Source organism: Enhydra lutris, unplaced genomic scaffold (genome assembly GCF_002288905.1).
Source record: "Enhydra lutris kenyoni isolate GAN:26980312 unplaced genomic scaffold, ASM228890v2 scaffoldscaffold2, whole genome shotgun sequence".
Classification (NCBI taxonomy): Eukaryota; Metazoa; Chordata; class Mammalia; order Carnivora; family Mustelidae; genus Enhydra; species Enhydra lutris.
The window spans coordinates 55,840,449-55,864,457 of NW_019154086.1; the positions used below are offsets into that span (position 1 = coordinate 55,840,449).

Genomic DNA, 24,009 nt, shown 5'->3' on the forward strand with positions numbered 1-24,009 from the left:
GTCTTTTATCATCTTACCAGGGACAAATCTGATGGAGAAGTGGGGGCCTAAACCAACTGGAGTTGGGTGGTGGTTAATTAGAACTGAGGAAGAGGGCCCACAGTATAGGAAGAACAGTTTGAAAAGCACGGTTCTGATGAAGAGAAATGACATAAGGCAATAGCTGGAAGGTAGTTTGTTTTTTAATAATAGTAAAATGTAAAAATAATGTTGGCATGTTGGCAGTCAAAGTTCAGTAAAGAGGGGAAGGCTAAGGAAGTGGGGTACAGAAGAGCTGACCTGGAGACGGCGGGATGGAATGATACCCAGAGCACATCCCAAGCCACTTATCTTTGAGGGGGGGAGAGAACCCTCCTTAGTGGGGAAGGGATAGGACCGATTTGATTTCTCAGGGAAGTAGCTGGTAAGGTCATCTTGGTGGGAGGAAAATGGACCAGAGGTTTCAACAGAGTGAAAGTGTGAAACAGCCGTGTCATAAGACAGTACAAATTTATTCGAAAATGCCACCAAGTGGTACTGAATCTCTGAGTTTGGTGGTCAAAACTACGTGTAACATCATAACCAGAATACAACATCATAACCAAAAATACGTATAACCAGTCTGTTTCTACTTCCCTTGTTCTTCTCTGGAATCTCTCACTCAAAGCCAGTTTCTGCCATTTTTCACACCCTGTGATGACAGACAATAATCCCACTAAGACCAATGTATACCCTAACAGCTGCATGAGTCGGTCCTTTACTTCAAGCCCCCTGTGTCCCTTCTCCTATTCAGAGCCTCTGTCAAGCTTACCAGAACAATAATAGGAAGGATGGAGGTGGCCTCCTTTCTTGTTTCTATCCATGTCCCTGGAGATCCACCTATCCTTTAGAGCCACAGAATATAACATGACTTTCCCTGGGAGGTGGGATTAAGCATTGAAACCACTTGCTTCGCTTTTGTGTCTCATGTTAATGATGGAGACAAATAGAATTTTCAGGCCATGCCATGTGTGGGCTACACAAAGATTAATAACTACATGGATAAGGAAGGCAGAAAGTCTCATAGAGAACATGATACCCATTCTTCTGTCCCACAAGTTTACCAGTAGGACATAAAAATAAATACTAATAAGCACCCCAAACAAAGACATCTCACGGTTCCCACAGTTTCTTGCTGTTACCAGTGCAGAATCTTGGAAAACCAGAAGCGTCCTTTACTGCAGCTCTAGACAATCCTTTGACTTGATTTTGGGCTTTTAAAGAAAATATACCAACTACCCAAATGGATTCTTTACTATTTCAAAGTCTGGAGCTAGAAGAATATATATAAAACTTAATGTGAAAAAGCTGGGTAGTTAATCTCAACAAGCAGGCAAGCAAGAAATTGATGTGTAGCTGTTAGTCTGACATCAATTTCTGACAATATCACTTTGAGCTCATTCTCTGGCACCAAGATCAAATGCCCTTATTTATAGGTCTCAAACAAAGAAGAGCCTAAAAAGGAAGCTGCATTCAGCAAAAATCCTTTCCACGTATTACCCACCAGAACTTACTCAAACTGATTTTTTCCCCTTTTTCTCAACTTAGTGGAGAAGATAGTGAGCAAGGAAGAAATATGTTCAAGTTCGTTTGCGTTTTCCCTCCGAAACTGGAATTTCATTTTTTTAGGCTTAGTTTAGCTGTAACTAACTCAAAATGGGAGAGAAAAGTAAAATATTTCCCAGAGGAAATAAACAAATAAACAGATAAAAACCCAACTACAACCCTGAATTCTAAAAGCTGCGAGTAATTTTTCCCACTTGCCCTAATAGGTATCAGCTAATATTCAGGTTGTGGCCTGAAATGTATGAGTGAGACCTTTTCCAAGGTAAGTGTCAACCGTGTTTCATGGATATTTTCCACCTGACAGTGTGTGAGGATTGCCTTACAACTCCAGTGCATTTGCCAAAGAGCAATGCCCTTGCACTGAAGACAATGGTTAGTCAGGACATAGGCAATGAATGGTTCCCATTCAAATTCTTAATAAATAGAGAAATGAAAAAGAAAAAAGGCAACAGCAGTTGAATGTGCTTAAGTCATCCCCACGGGATACAAGTGATTAAGAATAAACTTCTTATGCTAAAACAAATCTTTAAAAAACACAGCACAATCAGAAGAGCAGAAAGCCTGTTAGAAAAAAGCGATTCGCTCATCTCAAGTAGGTTAAGCTGTCAGGAATATCGACTCGAAAGTTCTATGGGCTCTAGTCCCTTAGCATCCACGGCTCAATCCCTGACAGTTCTTTGTGAAGAACTTACCTCATCTTAAGACTTTCCTCTAGTACCACTGTCTCCAGGAACATGACACACAAATCCCAAACCATGGGAATTCATACAACATTTAAATTTGACCAAATGGAACCACCATATTGCCCCTAAAAATTGCATTCAAATATACTTTTCTCTTACCTTAGTCTTTTCACCAACGATGTTCTTTTCCAGTTCTGCTATTTTCCGATTTAGATGATCCAAAATTTCCTTCTCTTTCATAAGTTCAGTTGTTTCGGATTTCTGTTCTCCATCCAAAAGAGCACATTCCATATCCAACTGAGGACATAAAACAAAGCTCAGAGGTGTTTCACCTTCGGAGAGATTCTCAATTGTCCACTTTAGAGGTGCATTTTTAACAGCCACGAATTTCAAAAAGTACTATGGTATCAGCCAGACTGTAGGCTCTAGAGAACACTCCAGGGAGTTTAGGTGAGACTCAGAATTCCTATATAAGAAAGCTGGACAGCCTGCAATATATTTACTAAGAAATCCACCTATCATTTAATTTTTCTACTATAACTCCCTTTCTGCTAACTTCTCAATAATATTTTGCCTATTTGCTCACATTCAGACTCAAGCACAAACCACCTTGGGAGCAGCTGTGTCTGTCTTTGTCCACAGAGCTTGGGAAGTGAAAATTACACCCAGCCCAGCATGCAAGCGATGCATTCCTAACAATGACAGCAGGAGGGACGTCCAGGGTCTGGGATAAAATGACAGGTGAGCAGTCCCCTTCCTCTTATAGCTGTCTGCATCATCTGTGAGTATATACATGGTAGGCAGAATCAACATGCTCCATCTCACTCCATGGAGTTAGTATGAAAATGGCCCCTTTCTCTTATTATATAATAGACTATGTGTCTGTCTCCTCTCTGGTTTGCAAACCTCTAGAAAGCTGGGTCTATGTTTTCTTCATATATAAAACCCCCTATATTCTGACACGATGTCTAGCTCATAGTAAGCATACTCAGGAAATGTTTGTTGGATTTGAACATGGACACCTAAATATATGGGACCTCAATTGACAGATCTGTAGCAAATCAGAGAGCATACACTAGTTAAGACAAAACTGGCTATACCCAAAGTACATCAAAAGTCTCATCTGGGGCGGCTGGGTGGCTCAGTCATTAAGCATTTGCCTTCGGCTCAGGTCATGATCCCAGGGTCCTGGCATAGAGCCCCACATCAGGTTCGCTCCCCCATGGGAAACCTGATCTCCCTCTCCCACTCCCCCTGCTCATGTTCCTTCTCTCGCTCTATCTCTGTCAAATAAATAAATGAAATCTTTAAAAAATAAAATGTCTCATCGGACTTAAGAAAAAAAAAAAGACAAGGAAAAAACTTTTTTAAAAAAGGTATTTTTACCCTAACATGGACCCACTGAAAGAAAATACTAACTCATGTTGATTTCTATGTATTCTGCTTCCAAAGCTATGCCTTAATAGGCAGTAATATTTTTAAGCTAAAGGAAAGTGAGAAAAAAGAGAGGGGTAAAACACCAACTCCTGTTTTATACCTCTCTGGAAGATTCATCCATCTGGTCATTGATATCTTTGATTTTTTGTTCAAGTTCCTCGAGGTTATTCAGAATTGCTATCCGGGTCTCTTCCATTGCTGCCAACTCCTGAATCCTTTGTTCATCGTTTATACCCTCAGGGGTCTGCAATTAATCAACACAGAAAAGGGCTATTCACACTTCAATTCCAGAATCGCCCAATTTACACACCAGTAGGAATTCTGGGGTTTCACAGTCTCAGTGCCTCTTTAGATTCTAAAAGCGTCCTTGTGATTGTTCTGTTGCAATTCTGCATTTTCCCACAAATCCTCAGCAGTGAGGGTCTTAAGTTACCTCATACAAACCAAATTAAATTCACCCATTCATATTCTTTTGAAGTTGAAATAACTAAGTTTGTACAGATGAGGAAGTTGTGGTCCATAGAGATTGTAGTGACTTCTCTTAAGGTCATAGAGAAAAGTTTGGCACAGCAAAGAACTAGAATCTAGGACAAGACTTTTGACATCTTTCTCGGGGATCTGAAGGGCATGATGCTACCTTCACTCCAAGCTCCATATTCTCTCCCATTTCCAAGTAAGCACTGTTCCTACAACAGTTTCCCGAATTTCTAGCCGTATCCTGGGCCCCACCACTAGGGTTATCTGTGAATGGGCATTCATGCTTATTTGTCTCCTTTCCAACACATGGTGGAAAAGCAAGGGCACGATACACTTGGCCCCTCTCGCCTCAGTGTTCCTTGAAGTGAATGACCAGGATAATACAGGCTTTATTACTTTGGTGATTCCCCAAATCACTGAAAACTATACACTTAATATGACATTAATTCATGTTTCACTTGTGTTCACACGTTACTATCTTTATCCTACAGCACCTTCTTCCTGTATAATGTTTAAGACACTAACTGGGCCAGTGGGCTTCTCTGACACAAAATATGACACTGGTCACTTCACAGAAAAAAACTTGAGTTCTTTGGCAAGGAATGAGAAAATCAGGAAAAAAACTGGGTAAGAGAGGACATACTTATACCCCTGAACAGAGTGATGACAGGTGCCCAGGGAGGAAAGGAGCATTTGGGATCATACACACGCAAACTGGGACTGCCTATTTTAAGAAGAGAGTATAATGAATTGAAAATCGCCTCTTTCAGCCATTTCAGGTAGTTATCCTAGATATCAGCTGTTTAGTCTTTCTGTAAGTCCGGGGATGCTGGGGTAGAGGTACATCACCTACTCAATTTTTATCTCTTTTTGAAAAAGAAATAATTTTTCTGCATTAGTAAGTCAGCCATGAAACAATTTCACAATTGGACATTAAACACAGCAGCCTCAATAAGTAAATTATTGAAGATTACTCATTAGTATTCAAGAATATTCATATTAACCAAAGAAATAATTAACATTTGGTATGCCACATGAAATTCATTTGATTTATTTAATGATCTTGAAAATAACTTCAAGAAGAGAGCCAGCATGTGGCCTTCCTTATTCACAGTCTTTATTCTTTACCCTACTTCACTGCCCCTTAAGGAGATCAAACAATTGAGATGTTACAGTATCTCAGGGTGATTCGCAAAAGTACGCAGGCCTTCCACGCTTTGACATTTAGGCTCCTAATTGCCATCTTAAATGCAGTATCTTGCCAATTATTAAAACAACCGCTGACCTTTTTATCACAATGAATCTCATTGTCTTAGTACTCAGGTGGCTGTTTTAGGGTGTGAGGAAGGCCCATAACAGTGAATGGCATTCCAAAATCACTGATGCGTAATCCTAGCAGGAAAGGCCCAAGAAGGCCAGTATCCTGTTGGGTGAACATTTCATATTGGGTTTCAGCTGCCAGCATGGTTTAAAAATATCTCTCACTGGTGGAAGTCAAGCATTAAGAGCAAACAAAAGCTGAGCAATCTCCACACCCTAAGCTTTCTAAGCAAGTGTCGGGTGAAGAAAGGTGACAGTGGCGATTATAAACATCTAACTCCAAGTTTCTAAACAACTGACCACAATGGGCACGGTAGATAATAGACCATTTGAAAAACTGTTTATAACCATCAGTGCTATCTAGGAAATGGTCGTTCTTTTTTGTTTTTTATAAAGAGTAAAATCTTCAAAAGGCATTCCAAAACTGAATGGTTGGTGATGGAATGGGATGAGTGTACTGTTTACACACATAGGAGCATCCCCAAATACGCCATCTATGAGGTAACCCGATCTCCACAGAGAAAGGTGAGGGACGGTAGAAACGAGACACTTTGTTTCTGCTTTTTTGCCCCCAAATCTCCTTAGAAACTTCTTGCAACCAGAGGAAGGTGCAAGTGTGATGGCTGTCCACTGTAGACAGAATGATTACTCAACAAGAGAAGAGGGAGAAAATTCTCAAAGAAAAGAACTTTTTTTTTTTTCCTCAAATAACAGTATGAGGTGATGGATGTTAGCTAAACTAAGCGTGGCAATCATTTCACGATATTTGTAAGTCACGTCACAAGCCTGTACACAAAACACACAAGTGCTGTACGTTTGACTTATATCCTAACACTACAGGAAAAAAGAACAGTGAGCTACTCTCAGCTTTCACCTCAGGTGCCAGAAGACAGGTTCACAAAAGCCAATTAAAATGAGCGTATTCCGGGGTGCCTGGGTGGCTCAGTCAGTTAAGCATCTGACTCAGTTTGGGTTGAGGTCATGATCTCAGGATTGTGAGATCGAGCCTGGCGGCAGGCTCCACGCTCAGTGGGGAGTCTGCTTGAGAGTCTCTTTCTCCCTCTCCCTCTGCTCCTCCCCCTTTGCTCTCACTTTTTCTCTCTAAAATAAGTAAATCTTTAAAATATTAAATTATATTAAATGTGCATATTTCTAAGGTCATCTGTATCTTTATGTGTTAGCTAAAACTACGTTCCAGAACAGTAAGTCTCAGGTTTCCTAAATATCATCAAAATCTTTGTTTCCGTAAATCAATGGATCTGTCATATTCTTCTCCTCTGCATTTGATCCTTAGATCGGTTAATAACAAACACTGTCCTTTGCTAAGTAAATGAGTTAGTGAGCAGATTACTAAGAAGAAAAGCATCCAAAACAAATGCTCATTTAATAAAACTCTTCTATCTGCTGTCCTGGGATGACATATATCTGTCTCCATAAAGTCATACAGGCAAACCTCCGTCCTTGGAACTCATCCCCTCCCTCACTCCCTGCCTAAGCTGCTGCGAGGTAACCAGAGGCGCCTTTGTTATTTCCTGTCTCTAAAGGATGCACAGTCTTACAGGTCTGGCCACAACGGAGGTTGCTCTAAGCTTTAGAGGTGTCCTTTTCCACAAGAGCATATTTGGGCAATTAAAAACATCCGCCACGATCTGCCCATTTACACACCAGCAGCTCTCCTGTCCTAGCTCTCTTCAGCAGGAAACCTGTCTCCCTAAAGATGGTCCTTAGAGAGAGACACACAGCTTACTGTTTTACCAAAGTCTTGCAGCTGTCTATGTTGGAAGACATTTAAATGAAAAGAGAGACAAGACTTCAAAGGAAGCCTAAGGGCTGATGAAAACCGCTCAAGCTTTCAAATGGTGGGTCATTTACTTTGCTGAACACAACCAACTTTTGATTCTGCCCCCCATCCTAGTTTCTAACAGTTGCAACTCTCTGGCAATGGAGACAGATGTCTTATTCGGAAGTACTTTCCACAGAGAATGAGTAAGGTCACTGTGGTCATTAGGAGAAAGAAGGACTGAACATTTCCAAGTCCTGATGCTGATGTTGGGAGAACTCAGAAGGTTAGTCCAGGATGGACTCCTGATGAGGAACACTGAGTAAAAAAGTCAAAACAAACACACACACTCCTCCTGAATAATACTCCAGGTGATAAACTACTTCCAGAAATTTGCACATGATAATGTCTTTCTCTTAATCAGTTTGTGTCATTCTCTTACAACAAAAATTTAACTGATAAATTTTTTTTTGTTTTTCATTCTTTGGCTATAATGGCCAAGAATCTCAGAATTGAACTTAATGGTCTGAGTTACTTACTTAATTAATTAATCCTGTTTACTTAAATAAATTCTTGTGATTATAGCATCTGTTTTTTCCTCCTGATTACTATTTTTGGTGTGTTAATTTTATTCCAATAAAACTTACATCTTCTTGTCACTCTCTTAAATCCTTTCTAGAAAAGAAGTAGAATTTATTTTAATTTCATAGAAAAAAGATTCTTGGAACACTTAGGTAGCTAGTCAGTTAAGCGTCTGACTCTTGATTTTGGCTCAGATAATGACCTTGGGGTCATGAGATCAAGCCCCAGGTTGGGCTCTGCACTGGTCATGGAGCCTGCTTAAGATTCCTCGCTCTCTCTCCCTCTGCCCTCTCCTTGCATACTTGCACACACTGTCTCTCTCTCAAAAAAAAAAAAAACAAGAAAAAAAAAAAAGAATCTTAACCTGTGTGAAAAAAGTTACACCAAAAGATTTTCCTCTAATTCCATTTAAGAAATCCTCAAATTTGGAAGACATTTTGAAATCAATATACAACCAGAAGACTAAGTAATAATGACTACATATGAATCTTAAACACTTATACATCTAAAAAATATCATAAGTACACATATTTGCTTATGTGTAAGTGTTTAAGAGCACTCATGATAAAAGACTAATTTCCTTACAAATAACTCTAATGACTTAGTGAAAACAAGGTAAGAAATTTTTAAAAAAATGGGTGAAGAACATGAGTAAGTGGGTCAAAACACAAATTCACAACTAAAAATAAGAAAAGATGTCTAACTTTATGCATAATTAAGGGCAAGCAAATTAGACACCAATTAATTTAGTATATTGAAAAATTTTGAAAATGTGCAGCCTTGGCAAGTGTATGGAGAACAAGGCATGCTCACAAACTGTTGGTGGAAGTATCACCTGGAAATATGCAGTCTTTCAAGAGTATCATTTGGAAGTACTGATTAAAATGAATAACATAGGGGCGCCTGGGTGGCTCAGTGGGTTAAAGCCTCTGCCTTCGGCTCGGGTCGTGATCCCAGGGTCCTGGGATCGAGCCCTGAGTCGGGCTCTCTGCTCAGCAGGAAGCCTGCTTCCCTCCTCTCTCTCTGCCTGCCTCTCTGCCTACCTGTGATCTCTGTCTGTCAAATAAATCAATAAAGTCTTAAAAAAATAAAAAAAAAATAAAATGAATAACATACAAACTCTTTGACCCAGCCATTCCAATTTTAGTAAGTGAACTTGAAGATACATTTGCACAATATTCACTGCATATCCATTTTATTAGTAAAAACCTAGAAACAATTTAAATGGTATTTCCAAACAATAGAATACTAGCCAGCTATTAAAAAGAATGAGCCAGAGCTGTGTGTACTAAAATGCAAAAATGTGCAAACATTGAGTGAGGCAAAGAAAAAGGGCAGAACACCATATGTTTGCATCTGTGCGTCCATGCCTATGGCTGTAATATGCACAGAAATAAGAAGAAGGCAGGTAAAACACTTTGGTGTTTATTTCTCAGGTGTACAACCAGGAGGGGGCAGAGAAAAGAGAAACTTCCTTCTTTGGAGTTTTCTGTATTGCTACAATTCTTACGGTGCACACTTGTTACTTAAGAATAAACGCCCTAATTTGCTGCACCTCATTTAGCTAATTACCTCTTAAACTGAAGCTTCACTGAAAACATTTTGGGAAACAAGTTCGACAAAGCCTTTCATCTCTGGGCCAAAGCAGAAGCAGAGCCCCGGGCCCTAAATCCTGATCTTTTTGCTCTGTTGCCTTTACCTTGGGTAGGATACTAAGATAAGCAGACTCGCTGGACGTTTTCAGGAAGGCAGGCGTGAGGTCCCTGAGCAGCTCATCATTCCTGATGCTCCTGGGAGAAAGGAAGCCGGCACTGCTCTGCCCAACGCTCCCAAAGACCGCCGAGTCGGCATCGTGGAGAGAGCCTTTCGGGTGGCACCTGTACCTGGCGTCAGGGCTCACCACGGCTTCCTCAAACACAGATTCCTCATCAGACAGCTGCAGCTTCTCAAGCTCCTTGTTGATCTTCTGCACATCGGCTACGGTGGTGCCGGTGGACAAGTGACTGTCAGGCTTCGTGAATTCAGCACAGAGACTGAGGATCGTCTCCAGGCGCTGTCTCTCCTAGAACACAGAAGAGGGGACGGTTAGAGAGTTTGTGACAATGCAGACAATCACAAAGAAAAAGATCGAAGAGCCTGGGACCACTGGTGATTTCCTCCCACAGGTAAACCCACAGTCAGGGGGCTGGTGATGAGTTTCCGTCATCTTGGATGAATGTGTTTAAGGATCCAGGTGAAACCCCGGGGGGAAAATGCCTGATATTCTTCCCAAACTTAATTCGGGCTGTCCCCTCTCCTTAGATGTCCCAGTGTGGATCCTCCCACGTAGCAGCCCCAGGTAAGCTTTTTCTCCTCTGGACACTTCAAAGTTGTTTTTTTTTAAAATCTCCTTTTTAAAAAATGTTCACTCCCCCTTCCTTCTCTACCACTCTACCTCTTTCAACCCTATCGACTTAACACTTGTGCTTAAAGTTACTTCTCTAGCATCCTAGTGAAATAGACACACAAAAAGAAAAATACTACTTAAAGAATCTTGTAATTTAAAAGAATTTTTTTCTTGAATTTTTTTCAAATTTTTTCTTGACATGCCTCAAATTTTTCAGTACTTTTCTTATGTCTTGTCATGAGATAAAGGTCTTTTCCACCAATTTCTCACATGGGTAATTAAAACTATAAAGAATCAGAAATACTGCATAAAAATGAAAAACTTTTCATGTCACGTCCAGGTAGACAGCAATGTATTTCAGATTCTGAGATCATTTTGATTCGATTTAACTGGAACATAAGATGATAGTTCATTTGCTTAAAAAATATATATATAGGCCATTGATGTCTATAATGGTACTATTTCTTCACCAAGCTCCCCATACAAAACAAGTGGATATTTATGGTTTTGACTTAAAGTAAATTTTCTATATATTTTTGAGCAATAGGATGTAATTTATGAAGTGTTTATCATAAATCTCGACAGCACTGTCTGGGGTGAGGAACCTTAACATCTCTGCCTCTCACATTAATTCCAAGGCCAAAGTGAAAAGAAAGTAAGATAACAACAACAACAACAATCTGTTGTAATTACATCTACCACATTGGAAAAAAATTCAAAAGCCTTCCGTGGAAAAAACATAAAGAATTTTAAAATAGCACCAGGCTGCTGTTTGCGATTTCTAATTGCAGCTAATTCGTAAAGACAAAATTCTGAAGGTACTCAGTTCTTTACCAGTTGAAGGACTGACTATCCAATAGCAAAGTTAAATAGAAACAGACCAACATAATGTCTTGGTTTCCATTAGATACACTAATTCAATGACAAGACAGAAGTCATTTAAGTTGCAGCTGACTTTTCTCTGTCCTCTGAAGTTTGCCCACTTCACCCCTGCAAAAGCAATAGCTTGATCAAAAGGACTGTCACACTGGCTCCTATGAGCCCCGACCTCCCATTCACTGCCTGAACTTGCGGCCTCCCGCTGCAGCTCCGTCCTCATGGCCTCGTCCCAGGGCAGGCACTGATCCCATGTGCTTCCGTGCCCTGTCCACCCCAGAGCCCCGGGCTTATTTCTCTCTGCAGCTGCCGTCAGCTGCCAAGCCCTACCCACCTCAGCTTCACGGGGAGGGAGTGGGGGGGGGCACAGCATTCACTGCTTTATTTTATATTTCTCTGAGGAGGGAAGGAAGTTTACATGGGAATATGCAAAAACCACCTGTAAGGGCATACTTAAGGAGGGGACAGGAACAGATGCTGTATTTTACCCCTTCTCAGCAGCATCTGCACGAAACGCTAATGCTAATCTCCCAAGGAAAGTTCTCTTTCTGCCATTTAGGTGACTTAAGTTGAAGCATCTAAAAACTCCGTCTTTACTGACGACCTTTATAGATCGCAGTGTGTACACATTAGCCTGGACAGTAATTACGGTGTGGGATTATCTGAAAGTTGTCAATTCCCCACTTACCAGGGCTTCAAAACCACGGAAGGCACTTCTGCCTCGCCTGTAATACATAGCAAAATTCCTCCCACATCTCTTTCCCAAAATAGTTTCTGCTGCTGCCAGTGCTCTTGCTTAATTCCACAGGGAATAAATGATCCCAGCCTTAAGATGAATGCTATTTCAGACAGTGAAACGCAGTATTCAAAGGCTTGTGCGCAGGAAGTGTGGTTTACTGGTATGTGCTTCTCTCTATTCTTATCACCCCATTCACAGCCAATCTGTCCAGGCTTGAATCACACACACACACACACACACACACACACACACACAGAGCACTGCCGCCTGTGAGTCTCAGAGAAATCCAGGCTGCGCTGAGACACGCTGAGCTGCACCGAAGAAAAATAAACTGATGTCAAGAAGTACGTCAGAAGAAAGTCTGCAAGGCATTTCAGAAAGCACTATATGCAGCCTTTTAAGGAAAACCCTGTACAGACGTACGCTCATAAAATCACTCTCCCCCGAGCCCTCTTCACTCTGGAGTCTTGTTCCTTCCCATCCATCACTCCAATATTCTCCCCTCTGGGAGAGCCTAAAACCAGGGCACCTATTCTACACCAGCAGACCTTTGAGAACCAAACAGGTCACTGTGAATAGTTATGCTGGAACGTCAAGCTCCAACAGGGACCGAGATGGATGGCCGCCCACCTAAAACCCAGCTTCATCTGGCATTTCACCTGGTGACCTGCCAAGTTGGGAGGGCCACCCACTTGAAGGTCTTCAATTCCTGCCCACCTCTCCCAACCAGCATTCTGCAGCGCATTCTTTTGAAAAGGCCTAGGCATCTAAATGGCATGAAACATGGGTGCTATGACTTTGAAAAGTAGGTCATTTGAATCAAATTATTTTAAATACATTTCTTAATCTCCCTCTCTGTTTTCCCTTTCCTCCTCTCCATATACCACATATATAGAAGAAAGATTTGAAGGGGACACAGGATCTTAAAATAGATACCGGAAGAAAATGGTGTGCGGTTCTTTCCCCCAGCAATTAAAAAAAAAAAAAAGAACACTGCAGACTGAGTGTGTTTTGATCTCAGAGCTTTCTTTCTTTTTCTGAGGAATGTGTCTGGCAATGCCTCTCTCTACAGCCCTCGGTCAGAGACGTCTCCCATCTCCCAGCCCCATCCATCCCCTGGTAACCAACAGCAGCCAGTCCGGGCTACAGGACTGGAAATGTAGTGCAGAGGTAAATCACATAGAAAACAGTTGCCTGATACCCACAAAGGCAGTAGGAATCTTTGTTGAACTCCTTGTGTTAAAATTAACTATGGTGGGTCACTCGTTAACATAAAAGCAAGGGTCAACTTTTAATGGCCAGAAATAATTTAGTCGAAAGAAGGTATTTTTTCTCAAGAGGACCTGTTGTAACTGCTAAGTATGACTTTACTTCTCTCTCCTGTCAATCCTAGTGATTCAATATCTCCATAATCGCCAGTTCATCAAAGATCTATTAAGTTATTCTCAGGCTGTTACTGTGCTGGAGACACAAGGACAGAAAAAGACAGCATTTCTACCCTTACATCTTTAGTGGAAGGCATAAAGAGTTAGTCAAAGACAAGGGTGCTAACCGATTTACAGAAAACCAATAAATTCACAGATAAGGAAGTAGTGGACAAAAATTACAGAAGGACAAATCTGAGTTGAGACCCTGGGATAAATATGAGTCTGCGTGGCCTGCTGGCCAGTGCAGTGGGCTGGGCAAGTCTATAAAGGAACCGTGTAAGCCACGGCGTAGAGCGGGGACTAAAGAGCATGCTCATGATCCGCAACTGCCGTGTGGCTGCAAAGACGGGTTCTGTGGAGGAAGAGGGACAAGGCACACGCAGAGAAGTGGGTCAACTCTCTGTCTCTGTATACCAGGACTTAAGCAATCCCAACAACCCTAAATAAAGAACCAGCAAGAGTCAGAGAACCTGGTCTAAAAGTGGATGGCAGAATGAGATGGAGCCGACAGCATGTAAGCAGAATTTCTAAGACTCCATGAGTGAATTCTGATGTCTCATTTAGGTAGGAAAATGAGGGGGGAAAACAGAGTGATGGTTAAAAGTCTTTTATGTGAGTCTTTTTGTTTTTAGAGATAAACCCCTTGGGGTAGTGACTAGGGCTATGATGATCAGTTCTTGTCTTTTTGGACACAGGGTAAAACGGTTTTTCAGTCTCCTACCCCTAAACTTGATGTAAGTGTCAAACTTGCATTGGCCAATGACATGTGAGAAGCAATGTGTGTCCCTTCTGCCTGGACGGCCAACACATGCATGGTCCATTACTGTCTTGCTTTGCCATTGCAGAGTGACGCTCAAGATGGTGCTGGCTCCCTGAGCCTTGACCTCGAGCAAGGAAATAGGGAGCAGAAGCCTCATTCAACCCATGCTGGCCATGGAAAGGGGAGGAGAAAGAGACCTATGCTGTTTTAAGCCTGAGATAATTTTTTTTCTTTTGTTTTCTCCACAGAAGCCCATTATGATTGATAAGCCTTGCTTAAGCTCAAGCAGGTAACAGGCCCAAAGTTTGGAGACAAGGGCCTCAGAGATCCTACTAAAGGCAGCTCATTTATTTACCGTGTAATAAAGAATTTGGCTTTGCCCAAAGGGAGGTCTGGCTTTCACTGTTGGACTGTGGGCTTCTGGAAGGTAATCTATGTCATACCTGATTGGATTATCTTTGTTTAAGACACAGTGGGGCACTCCTGATAATCAGTCTCAGGGGGAGGGCTGGCCACTCCAGAAGTCGGTTAACCTAGAGATGAGATTAACCAAGTGGACAATCAATCAGTCGTGCCTACATGATGATGTCTCCATAAACACTCCAGACACTGAAGCTTACCAGGTCTTCCTCGGCTGCCCACACTCCACACACCAGTGTAGGTAGCATATCACATCCTGACTCCACAGGGAGAGGGCAGCAGAAGCTTTACAGAACCTCCTGACTCCGTCCTCTGCTTCTCCTTCGCTTCTCTTCTCTTGGCTGATCTTCATCTTAACCCTTCCCTATAATAAATAATAATCCTAACTACAACAGCTTTCAGTGGGTTCTGTAAGTCTTTCTAGTGAATTCATGAACTGGTGGATGGTTCCCAGGAACTCCCTGAACTTGTGCTTGGTATCAGAAGAGAGGACGGTCGTATATGGAGACAGCACCCTTTCACTTCGTAACTGGCCTTCATGTTTATCCAAACATTGCCCTAGTATTATTTTTATCAGTTTAGGACAACTGATCTAAGAAACTATGTATATGTAAGTAAGGAGTTTTTATTTTTTTGGTTTTACAAATTATCTTCATCAGTGTCAGTGTAATGTCTAGCTAAGAACATTTTATCTTCCAGTCTACTTGAGAAGTCTACCTTTAGACTTGTGGTCCGGGCAGCGCTTCATTCTGCTGTCCATTGTTTAAAAAGCATGTGTGCATGTGCCCCATCAGAGGGTTGTTGTGCAAAGAGGTCCATCTGACAAATGAAAGAGCAATGGCTTGTGTGACGTATCTGTTCTGGAGGCAAGTTCAAGTCATCTGAAGACTTACTAAATAATGTGACAGCTATGAACTGATCAGCAAGCATTTGCTACGTGAAGATTACTAGGAGGATTTTGCATCAACTATACCTATTCTGGCTCCATGATAACGGAAAACCAGATGCTGAGGAAAAGTAAGGCAATGCAGATAACTAGGACACCGCTTACCACTCAGTGATTTTTCAGTACTCATTTCTCAAATATAGTCAATACATCCCAATACACAAAAGCACTGCCTAAGGAGATCAAGGTCATCCTGTGCAATGCCCTAAGCTTCCCTCCTCTACCTCTTTTTAAATATCTGGTCCTCCTTTCTTCATGGTACCACAGTGGCTAAGAGCAGGAACTCTGGAGCCTCAATGCTTTTTCCATAGCTACTTGTGAGGCTCTGGGCAAGTCATTTAGCTTCTGTGGGTCTTAGTTCCTCATGCATAAAGCAGGGAATTACTAGAGTATCTACCTTGTAGGGTGTCATGGGGATTTAAAACACAAACAAATACATATATATATTTGTTTATATATATAATGTATACATATACATAATACACACACACACACACGCTTCTTGAACACAGTATACACAATATAAGTTAGCACAGGCATCTAAGGAGAGTCGCTCAGTCTTCCCAAGGAAAAGCCCTCTACCTGCCTCACTGAGTCTATATGCCCTCCCATTATCCTTACGGTTTTGTTTCACCAATTTTCCCTCCCCTACACACTTACTTCCTCTCTCAAATCCTTTGCCTCTGTCTGCAAATGTACTCAAGTCCTCTCCTTCTCCCACCGCCCCAGACAATAAATTATCGTCATCACATTACCCAGCAGATTTACTATTCCGCTTCCTTACTTCCCTTCACACCTCCACACATTCCCTATCTCAAAGAAGTCACCAAAGCTCAGCATTTCACTTCCACCATTCACAGCCCTTTGCAATCTAGAATAGTGTATCCTGCCTTTGTGCAGACTAGACACTCTGTAAGAGAAGGGGCACCTCCCATTTCTCAGGAAAATTACAAGTACAGTGAGCAGAAAGGAGAAGCACTTTGAAATAATGGTATTATTTCAGTTATATATTATATCAGTGCTTCTCTCTGTAACCATGTATTGTAAGGATCTGTGGATAAATCGACTTCTTTTTCTCACACGGAACCACTGGGCTTTCAGAGCAGAGTCTGTGTCTAAGTTTGATTAAGTGGAAAGAACAAAGATTTGGATTTGAAGTTCTGAAACGTACCAGACCTATAACACAGAAGTTCTTATCAGGTTCAACCCTTTGAGTTTCTATAAACTGGTCTGTAAAACGGAGACGATAAGATCAGCACCTGCCCTAGGCTTCTTGGGAGGAATCAATAAAGGAGTGTGTGTGAGAATGTTTAAAGTCTAAGTTGGTTCCTGTCACAAGGCAGGTGCTCAGTGTTTGTTATCAATGATTAGAGATGCTTTCCATAAAAAATTGGAAGTGAAATTGATAGCTGTCTTGTGGGTCCTGGAGAATCATCACTAATACAGGAAGGAGTCCCCCCTTATGCGAGGGGGATATGTTCCAAGACCCTCAGTGTGTACCTGAGACCACGGATAGTACTAAACCCTATATACACGATGGTTTTTTCTATGTGTACATACCTAAACATGGTAAAGTTTAATGCATTAAAGTAGGCACAGTTAAGAGATTAACAATAACCAATAATAAAATAGAATAGTATAACCATGTATTGTGATAAAATTATGGATGTGGTCTCTCTCTCCTTCTCTCTCAAAGTACCTTATTGTACTGTACCCACCTTTTTTATGATGAAGTGAGATGATAAAATGTTTACATGATGCGATGAAGTGAGGTGAATGGCATAGATATGGTGCCTAACATTAGGCTACTACTGACCTCCTGATGGTGGGTCAGAAGAAGGATTACCTGCTTCTAGACCGAGGCTGAGAGCAGGTAACTGAAACCAGGAAAAGCAAACTGCAAAGAAGGGGGGGACTACTGTATTAGTTAACAAGCAAACCTAACAGCTGAATTCAACTGTTCTCAGGGAAAGGCAATACAGGAAAAATATCTGATGCAGCCAAATGTCTCCCTGAAAAATTCACAGATCTGTGGGGCTCTTTGGCCAGTCTGGAAGGAGAGAAAAATCCTCTACTGCCCTCCCCGGGGTGAATCACATACCTGAACTTCTGGCAACAGAGCTCTGCCCAGTTGCCATAGCAACCCAGGGAGGAAGAGATCTTTTCAGTCTCTCTGTGACCTGTGGTCATTCTAGCCCCACCATCACAGAGCAACACATCTTCCCCATAGCACATTAAGTCCAGCAGAGTAATTTCTAGAAGTAACTATCCCCCCCAAATCCATGCTCCTCTCCAATGCACACAATTCATACTTGACATAAAACCCAGATTTCTATTTCACATTTTCTCTGACTCTACCTTACACTCCCAAGATTATCAGTGTTCCTGTCCTATGAGTACACACATCATTCAAATACCTGAGGAACTTATCATCTCCTGTCTTTGCTCATACTCAGACAAAGAAACTCAGCTCTTCTAATCTCATTTCATAAATCAACCCCTCACACTCCAGATTTTTTTTTTTTAGTTACTATTACTCACTAGTGTGTCAACATCTCCCTTAAAGCTACTTGTCCTTACTGCAGTCCTTACCCACTGTCCTTTTCTGTGTCCCTATTTTAGGAGCTTGTAATTAAGAAATATATATGTACAAAATTAGTATATACTATTTTATGTTATCAATACATTTACTAAATAGATGATTATTAACATATCTAATAATTCAATAATATGAAATATGTTATATAAGGATATAAATTATATATAACATATATATATAGACGCTGAGGTAATGTTGATTTTTATTTTCCTTTACATCGAACATGTCCTAAAATACTATCACCTGACTTAATTGATCCTGTTACTTTTTAGACCAGGAATGTTTGCTTCAACTCGCTTTTTCCACTGGCAGTTATTTCTTGCATTTGTGAGCAGATGCAAGTGCATCTCTCACTACAATAACCATCTAACTTAGATCTGCTGTATTTTCGTCCTTTTCCTAAGGCCTTTTTGCATCATTTTGCCATTTAAAATCAACTGGCAGACATACAAGTGATGAAAAATTTTACTTGGATAAGATATCAGGGTTGCGCTGAACTATTCTTAAAATATTAATAGATATTGCTTCAAAGAAAGTGCTGATTATGAATGACTCCATAACATTATTGCCTCAGCTCAGATAACTGAAGGGGGGGATATCATGCACTTCTCCCTACAACTGAAAAGCACTGGCTACAAACAGGAAATTCATGTGATCAGTATATTCATAATTTCCTCATAGCGTCTAAAGAAGTATGCCAATTATTTTTCCTTGTAGTGTGTCAGAAGAAAATCTACAAGGTTCCTAGATCCCTTCTGTTTAAAAAATTTGTGCTTTTGCTACACACCATTAAGGAAAACACAACAAAAGTCTAAAATATTGCTGTTCATTTGCAATTTCACCCTGGCTTAACCAAGTTCCAGGGAATCTGTTTATTTGTTTGTTTCCCCTGAAGGATCATGGTTTATAAAATGCAATCCACTGAAATACCTTTAGAATTTTATGTAATATTTAATTTTTTCAATCCACAACTAAATCTCCACATTGGAAAATCTACCTAAAAAAATTAAGGAACCTTCTTTATGCACAAAGAAGTTGGTAGAGTAAAAAAATAGGAAAGTCTAACATGTAAAACACAAAGCCAAAAACGGGTGGACTATCACACATCACCTGAAAGTTTTGTAAATGCAACTATTTATGAGAGATATATTACATGGAAAATACCGTGTTCTAAAATTTATAAAAGCATGCTACAGTTCTATATAGAAAAAGGCAAAATAATGGCGTTCCTAGGTGGCTTAGTTAGTAAGTGTCTATCTTCGGCTCACGTCATGGTCCTGGAGTCCTGGGATCGAGCCCCATAGCGAGCCCTGCATAGCAGCTTCTCACCTTTCCCTCTCCTTCTGCCTCTCTCCTGGGTTTGTACTCTCTCTTTGACATAAATAAAATCTTTTAAAAATGCAAAATAAACAGTGACAAGTCTTCTTTCTCTACTTGAAATGTTAAGAAAGTAACTACATTTTCCTTGCTTCCAGAACAACTTTTAAAATTGTAATCTCTGCCTACCATGATTTAGGCCTTGGTCTTCATGATCTAATGGGAAAGACAGACTTTTCAATATTCTGGCTCTCTTATTCTGTAATCAAAATGAAAGACTAATACATGTCTGAGAAACTTATTCTTTTTCTATTTAGGCATTTTATTAAAATTGTCTTTTTTCAAAATCCAAATTACAATCCCAGAACTGGGATATGGTCTTAGCAATTTTGAATGAGAAACATCAATTTTTCCAAACCAAAATTCTTCAGCAGAACATGCCCCCGTATACAGATTTCCCCCTTGAGATCAATTAGACTTCACCAGAGCAAAGTTCTTGGCTGTTCTGAACTTTAAAAACTAATATCCCTGACTCCTGCTTCTGGGAAGATGAGGTGGAGGTATTTTTCCCTATTCTTCCCACTGAGTGTAACTGAGAACCTTGGACACATTTGGTATAAGACAAACAGAAGAAGACCAAAAGATGAAGAAAAGGCAGCAGATCAACTGGGCACGTAGGGACCCAGAAATGAGTTCCCTGAGATTTCCTTTACCTCATACATCCCAGACTTGAGCTGGAGAGAAGCAATGACATGGAACATCCTAGTTCAATCTCCAAAGACTTATGCAGCGAGGAGGAAGCCAAACTCAAAGTATATGATTACATGTATGTAACATTCCTATGATAATAAAATTATAGCTCTGGAGAACAGACGAGCAGATGCCAGGGGTTAAGGAGTTGCTGAGAGTAGAAGGAAAGTGGAGGAGGCTACAGAAGGCCTGCAGGGGGGAGTTTGGGGTGTTGTATCTGCTCTGTATCTTGACTGCATCAATGTTAATATACTAGCTGTGATAGGAAAACTATAGTTTCGCAAGATGTTAGCACTGGAGGAAATTGGATAAGGGGTACACAGAATCTCTCTGAATTATTTCTTACAATTGCATGTAAATCTACAATTACCTCAAAATGAAAAAGAGATTTTTCTGCAAGTGACTTCCAGTAAGTCCTAATCCGCACAAATGGCTGACAAAATCCTTCCAATGAAAAAGTGACATATGTTTCTATTCTAATATGTATTCTATAATTTTTTAAAAAAAACTAATCACAAACTTTCAAAGTATTCTTCAGAGTAGATATCCCATAAGCTTTTCTAGAACCGGAGAAGAAAAATTCACCTTACAATGAGCCAGCACAGTCACTAGACCTATTAGTGGATGAAAAAATGTTTTAAAAGGTCGCTGAATAAATGGCTTTTAATTTAGATAATTTAACAACCAATATGGGGATCATTCTTCTACGAAGAAGCGCTAGTCATTCCCCATTACCCTGTCTGTATAGATATACTATATTTTCAATTTCCATCTTATTTGTACCTTTTCCTGTGAATTTTATTTCTGAGCTTTATTTCTTTTTAGTCATGAGCCTTCCTGCATGAATTTATCATCTTAAGAAAAGAAGGAGACTCGCTCCCTGGCTGACAGGGCAGCTGCCTCTTCATCCAAGGTGTTTTCTATATTTTTGTGCTGAGCCCAGAACACGAAACTGCTTGAGGAGTCACAGCCCACATCCCTCAATTCTGAGCAGGAATCTTTAAATGTGTGGCACCATCAAGAGGCAATAGCTTGTACTGCCACTGTAATAAGGACCTACGGTTGGCTCCCGCGTGTAGAGAAACCTGCTTTTAATAGCAACAGTCACAGACTAGTGTAACAAAGAATTATACGGAGACGTTGGCTCTGTGTTTCTCCAATGTGGGGTCACTAGATTATTGCTAAATGCTACTTTTTTTCTTCCTTCCCATCACTCCTCTATGCACCTAGTGATCCAACTGATGGAGAAGAAAAAGATGTGATAACTGTTTTTAGTCTCAGTTGACTGAGGACAGTGGATACTCTTAATTTGCTAATGATTAATTCCTTCAATATTTACTAGACAACTACATACATGTGACAACTGGCCACTTAAAATACACAGAGAGAATGTCTGCAGTTTATTTTCTGATGACCCAAAGTGATCTAACCGGACAGGAGTCTACTTCATACTTCTCACTACTTAGAGATTTAGTCTTATTTTATTAGAAATGAAGGAAGTCTGCGTACAGAAGGGACAGTTGATTTACACAGGTAGAGAGCATCACCATTCTAAGCTTGTACTGTCTAATATAGCATAATTATTTTCACTGTTTCATCAAGTTTCCTTTTTTAAGGAAGATTTTATTTATTTGAGACAGAGAGAGCGAGAGAGAGCATGCGTGTGAGTGTGCGGGAGGAGCAGAGGGAGAAGCAGGCTCTCCGCTGAGCAGGGAGCCTGATACAGGGCTCGATCCCAGGACTCCAGGATCACGACCTGAGCCGAAGGCAGACGCTTAACCTACTGAACCACCCAGGTGCCCCTCAAAAAGTTTTCTGAACATAAGAAAATTTAAAATTGCACATATGGCTCACAATTATGGCTCCCATTATATTTCTGAGCTAGAACACTGACCATCCAGGTAAAGGCATCAAGGTGAAAGGTACAGAATGGCAGAGAACTGACAGACTGAAATATTAGAGCCAAGGCTTCACCAAAATGAATCAGTTGAGGGCTTATGCTAACTCTGAAGATTAAATAAACTAATGTAACAATAGACATTCTGAGTCATAATATAGAAAGTGAGTCATAATTTCTAAATATCCCTTTAAAAAGTCTAAGCCACCAAGTTAATTTGGTCAGTAAACCAACCTCTCACCTTCCTGGAGTTTAACTGACCCACTCCCCACTAGTGCAACCATTTTTTAAAAAATTACAACTCTGGGACGCCTGGGTGGCTCAGTGGGTTAAGCCTCTGCCTTCAGCCTTCAGCTCAGGTCATGATCCCAAGGTCCTGCGATCGAGGCCCGCTTCGGGCTCTCCGCTCAGCAGGGAGCCTGCTTCCCCCTCTCTCTCTGCCTGCCTCTCTGCCTACTTGTGATCTCTCTCTCTGTGTCAAATAAATAAATAAATAAAATCTTTAAAAAAAAAATTACAATTCTGCCAGGATGTAGCAGGGGGAAAGGCCACACCAGGAAGAGATCCCTTCCAAGTTCGTGAGACTGGAGAACAAAATAATTTTCAATACTTAAGCTTGACTTCACATTTCAAACACATTCTTCTCAGGAAAAAAAAAAAAGATTAATATTATGGCTAGGTTGCATAAGACGTTCTCTTAACGTTGCCATTCTGTCTCCAACCAAGAAACGCTGTCAAATTCACAATGCAAAAAAAAAGTCTGAATGCCCAAATTGTCTTTGGGGTCAGAAATCACAAGGAAGTGCAGGTAGCAAGAATCCCGGCAAGAAAGCAAGGCACACCTTTGGTTAGAGTGACCTTCACCTAACAAGGCTCACACTTCTCCCAAATGGTTTTTCCTAATTATAAAATTAAATAGCACCAACCTGTTTGCTCTCTCATTTTTAAAATGGTATCTGCATCTTACCATTTTACGATTAGTGAACATATACATTTATTTTATAGAATGCTGTAATTCCTTAAATATCCACCATTATGCTGATATTTACTTTTAGAAATGTAGGTCTCTGGGCTGCTCAACAGTACACAAGCAAGACTCTGGGTCCTACAGCCTTGGCCCTGTATAACCCTGGAGAGCACCAGTTCTTACAAAGAATGCTAAGAAATTTGCAAAATAGAGGAAACCATCTAATTTTCACCTTTTCATTTTTAACTGCATATTGGAAGGGAATTGCCCCACTTCTGGAAGCAAAAGAATGCATTTGTGCTGAGATATTTGCATTCTTTTTCATAGAGCTTCATGGTTACCTGGAATCAAGTGCACAAACTTAAGTTTGGGATGTTTGAGAACAAGGGGAAGAATCTTCGACCACAGAATAAGGAAAGGCAGAATGAATGTCATTAATGGGTATCAAAATATTCATTTACTCTTTTCAAAAACAGGTGTACAATGCTTATCACACTCTCATCAATGGCTAGGAGGTGGATATACAGCAGAGAAGAAGATCAACACGGTCCCAGCCTCGTGCAATTTAGAAGTCTTCAGCTGTAAAGAGCTTTCAGAGAAGCTACTGGAACAAAATGTCTTCCAAACAGCACAGAACTGCTGACCCAGACATTTCATCTATTCCAATAATAATGCCACGGGAATATTAACATCTTCCTTGAAAGAAAGCCAACCTTATCTTCAGGATGGTAGAGCGTGTAGAAAGTTAGAAACCTGGGGCTTCATGAGATGGGCATCACATTACAACGCGTTTGAAAAATAAAAGGCAAGTGTGGCCCCACATAGTTCCATATGGTGACAATGCTATTTACTGAGGCACCACAGAAGACTGCCATCAGCCAGAAAGAAAATATTGGATTGCTACAGTGCAATTTGTGGGGAACCACCGGTTCTCCACGATAGCACACAGATGCTTTTGGCATTGTAACCAAATGAAGATTCTTAACAGCACCCAAGTTTGCTACAGAGTTTTTTCATTTTCCCCCCGTCTTTTTAAAATGTCTTTTCCCTAGACCTTAAGAT

At 40.7% G+C, this 24,009-nt stretch overlaps 1 protein-coding gene across 1 annotated transcript in view; it reads right to left on the minus strand.

Moving 5' to 3' along the window:
• LOC111149019 (pleckstrin homology like domain family B member 2) overlaps window positions 1–24,009 on the minus strand; it is a 218,046-nt gene that overhangs the window by 53,609 nt on the left and 140,428 nt on the right. Inside the window, exons 4-6 of the mRNA XM_022505904.1 lie at window positions 9,563–9,925; window positions 3,805–3,948; window positions 2,427–2,564 (exon numbers count right to left, since the gene is read on the minus strand). Of these exons, the coding sequence (XP_022361612.1) occupies window positions 2,427–2,564; window positions 3,805–3,948; window positions 9,563–9,925 (645 nt within the window). The remainder of the gene's footprint in view (window positions 1–2,426; window positions 2,565–3,804; window positions 3,949–9,562; window positions 9,926–24,009) is intronic.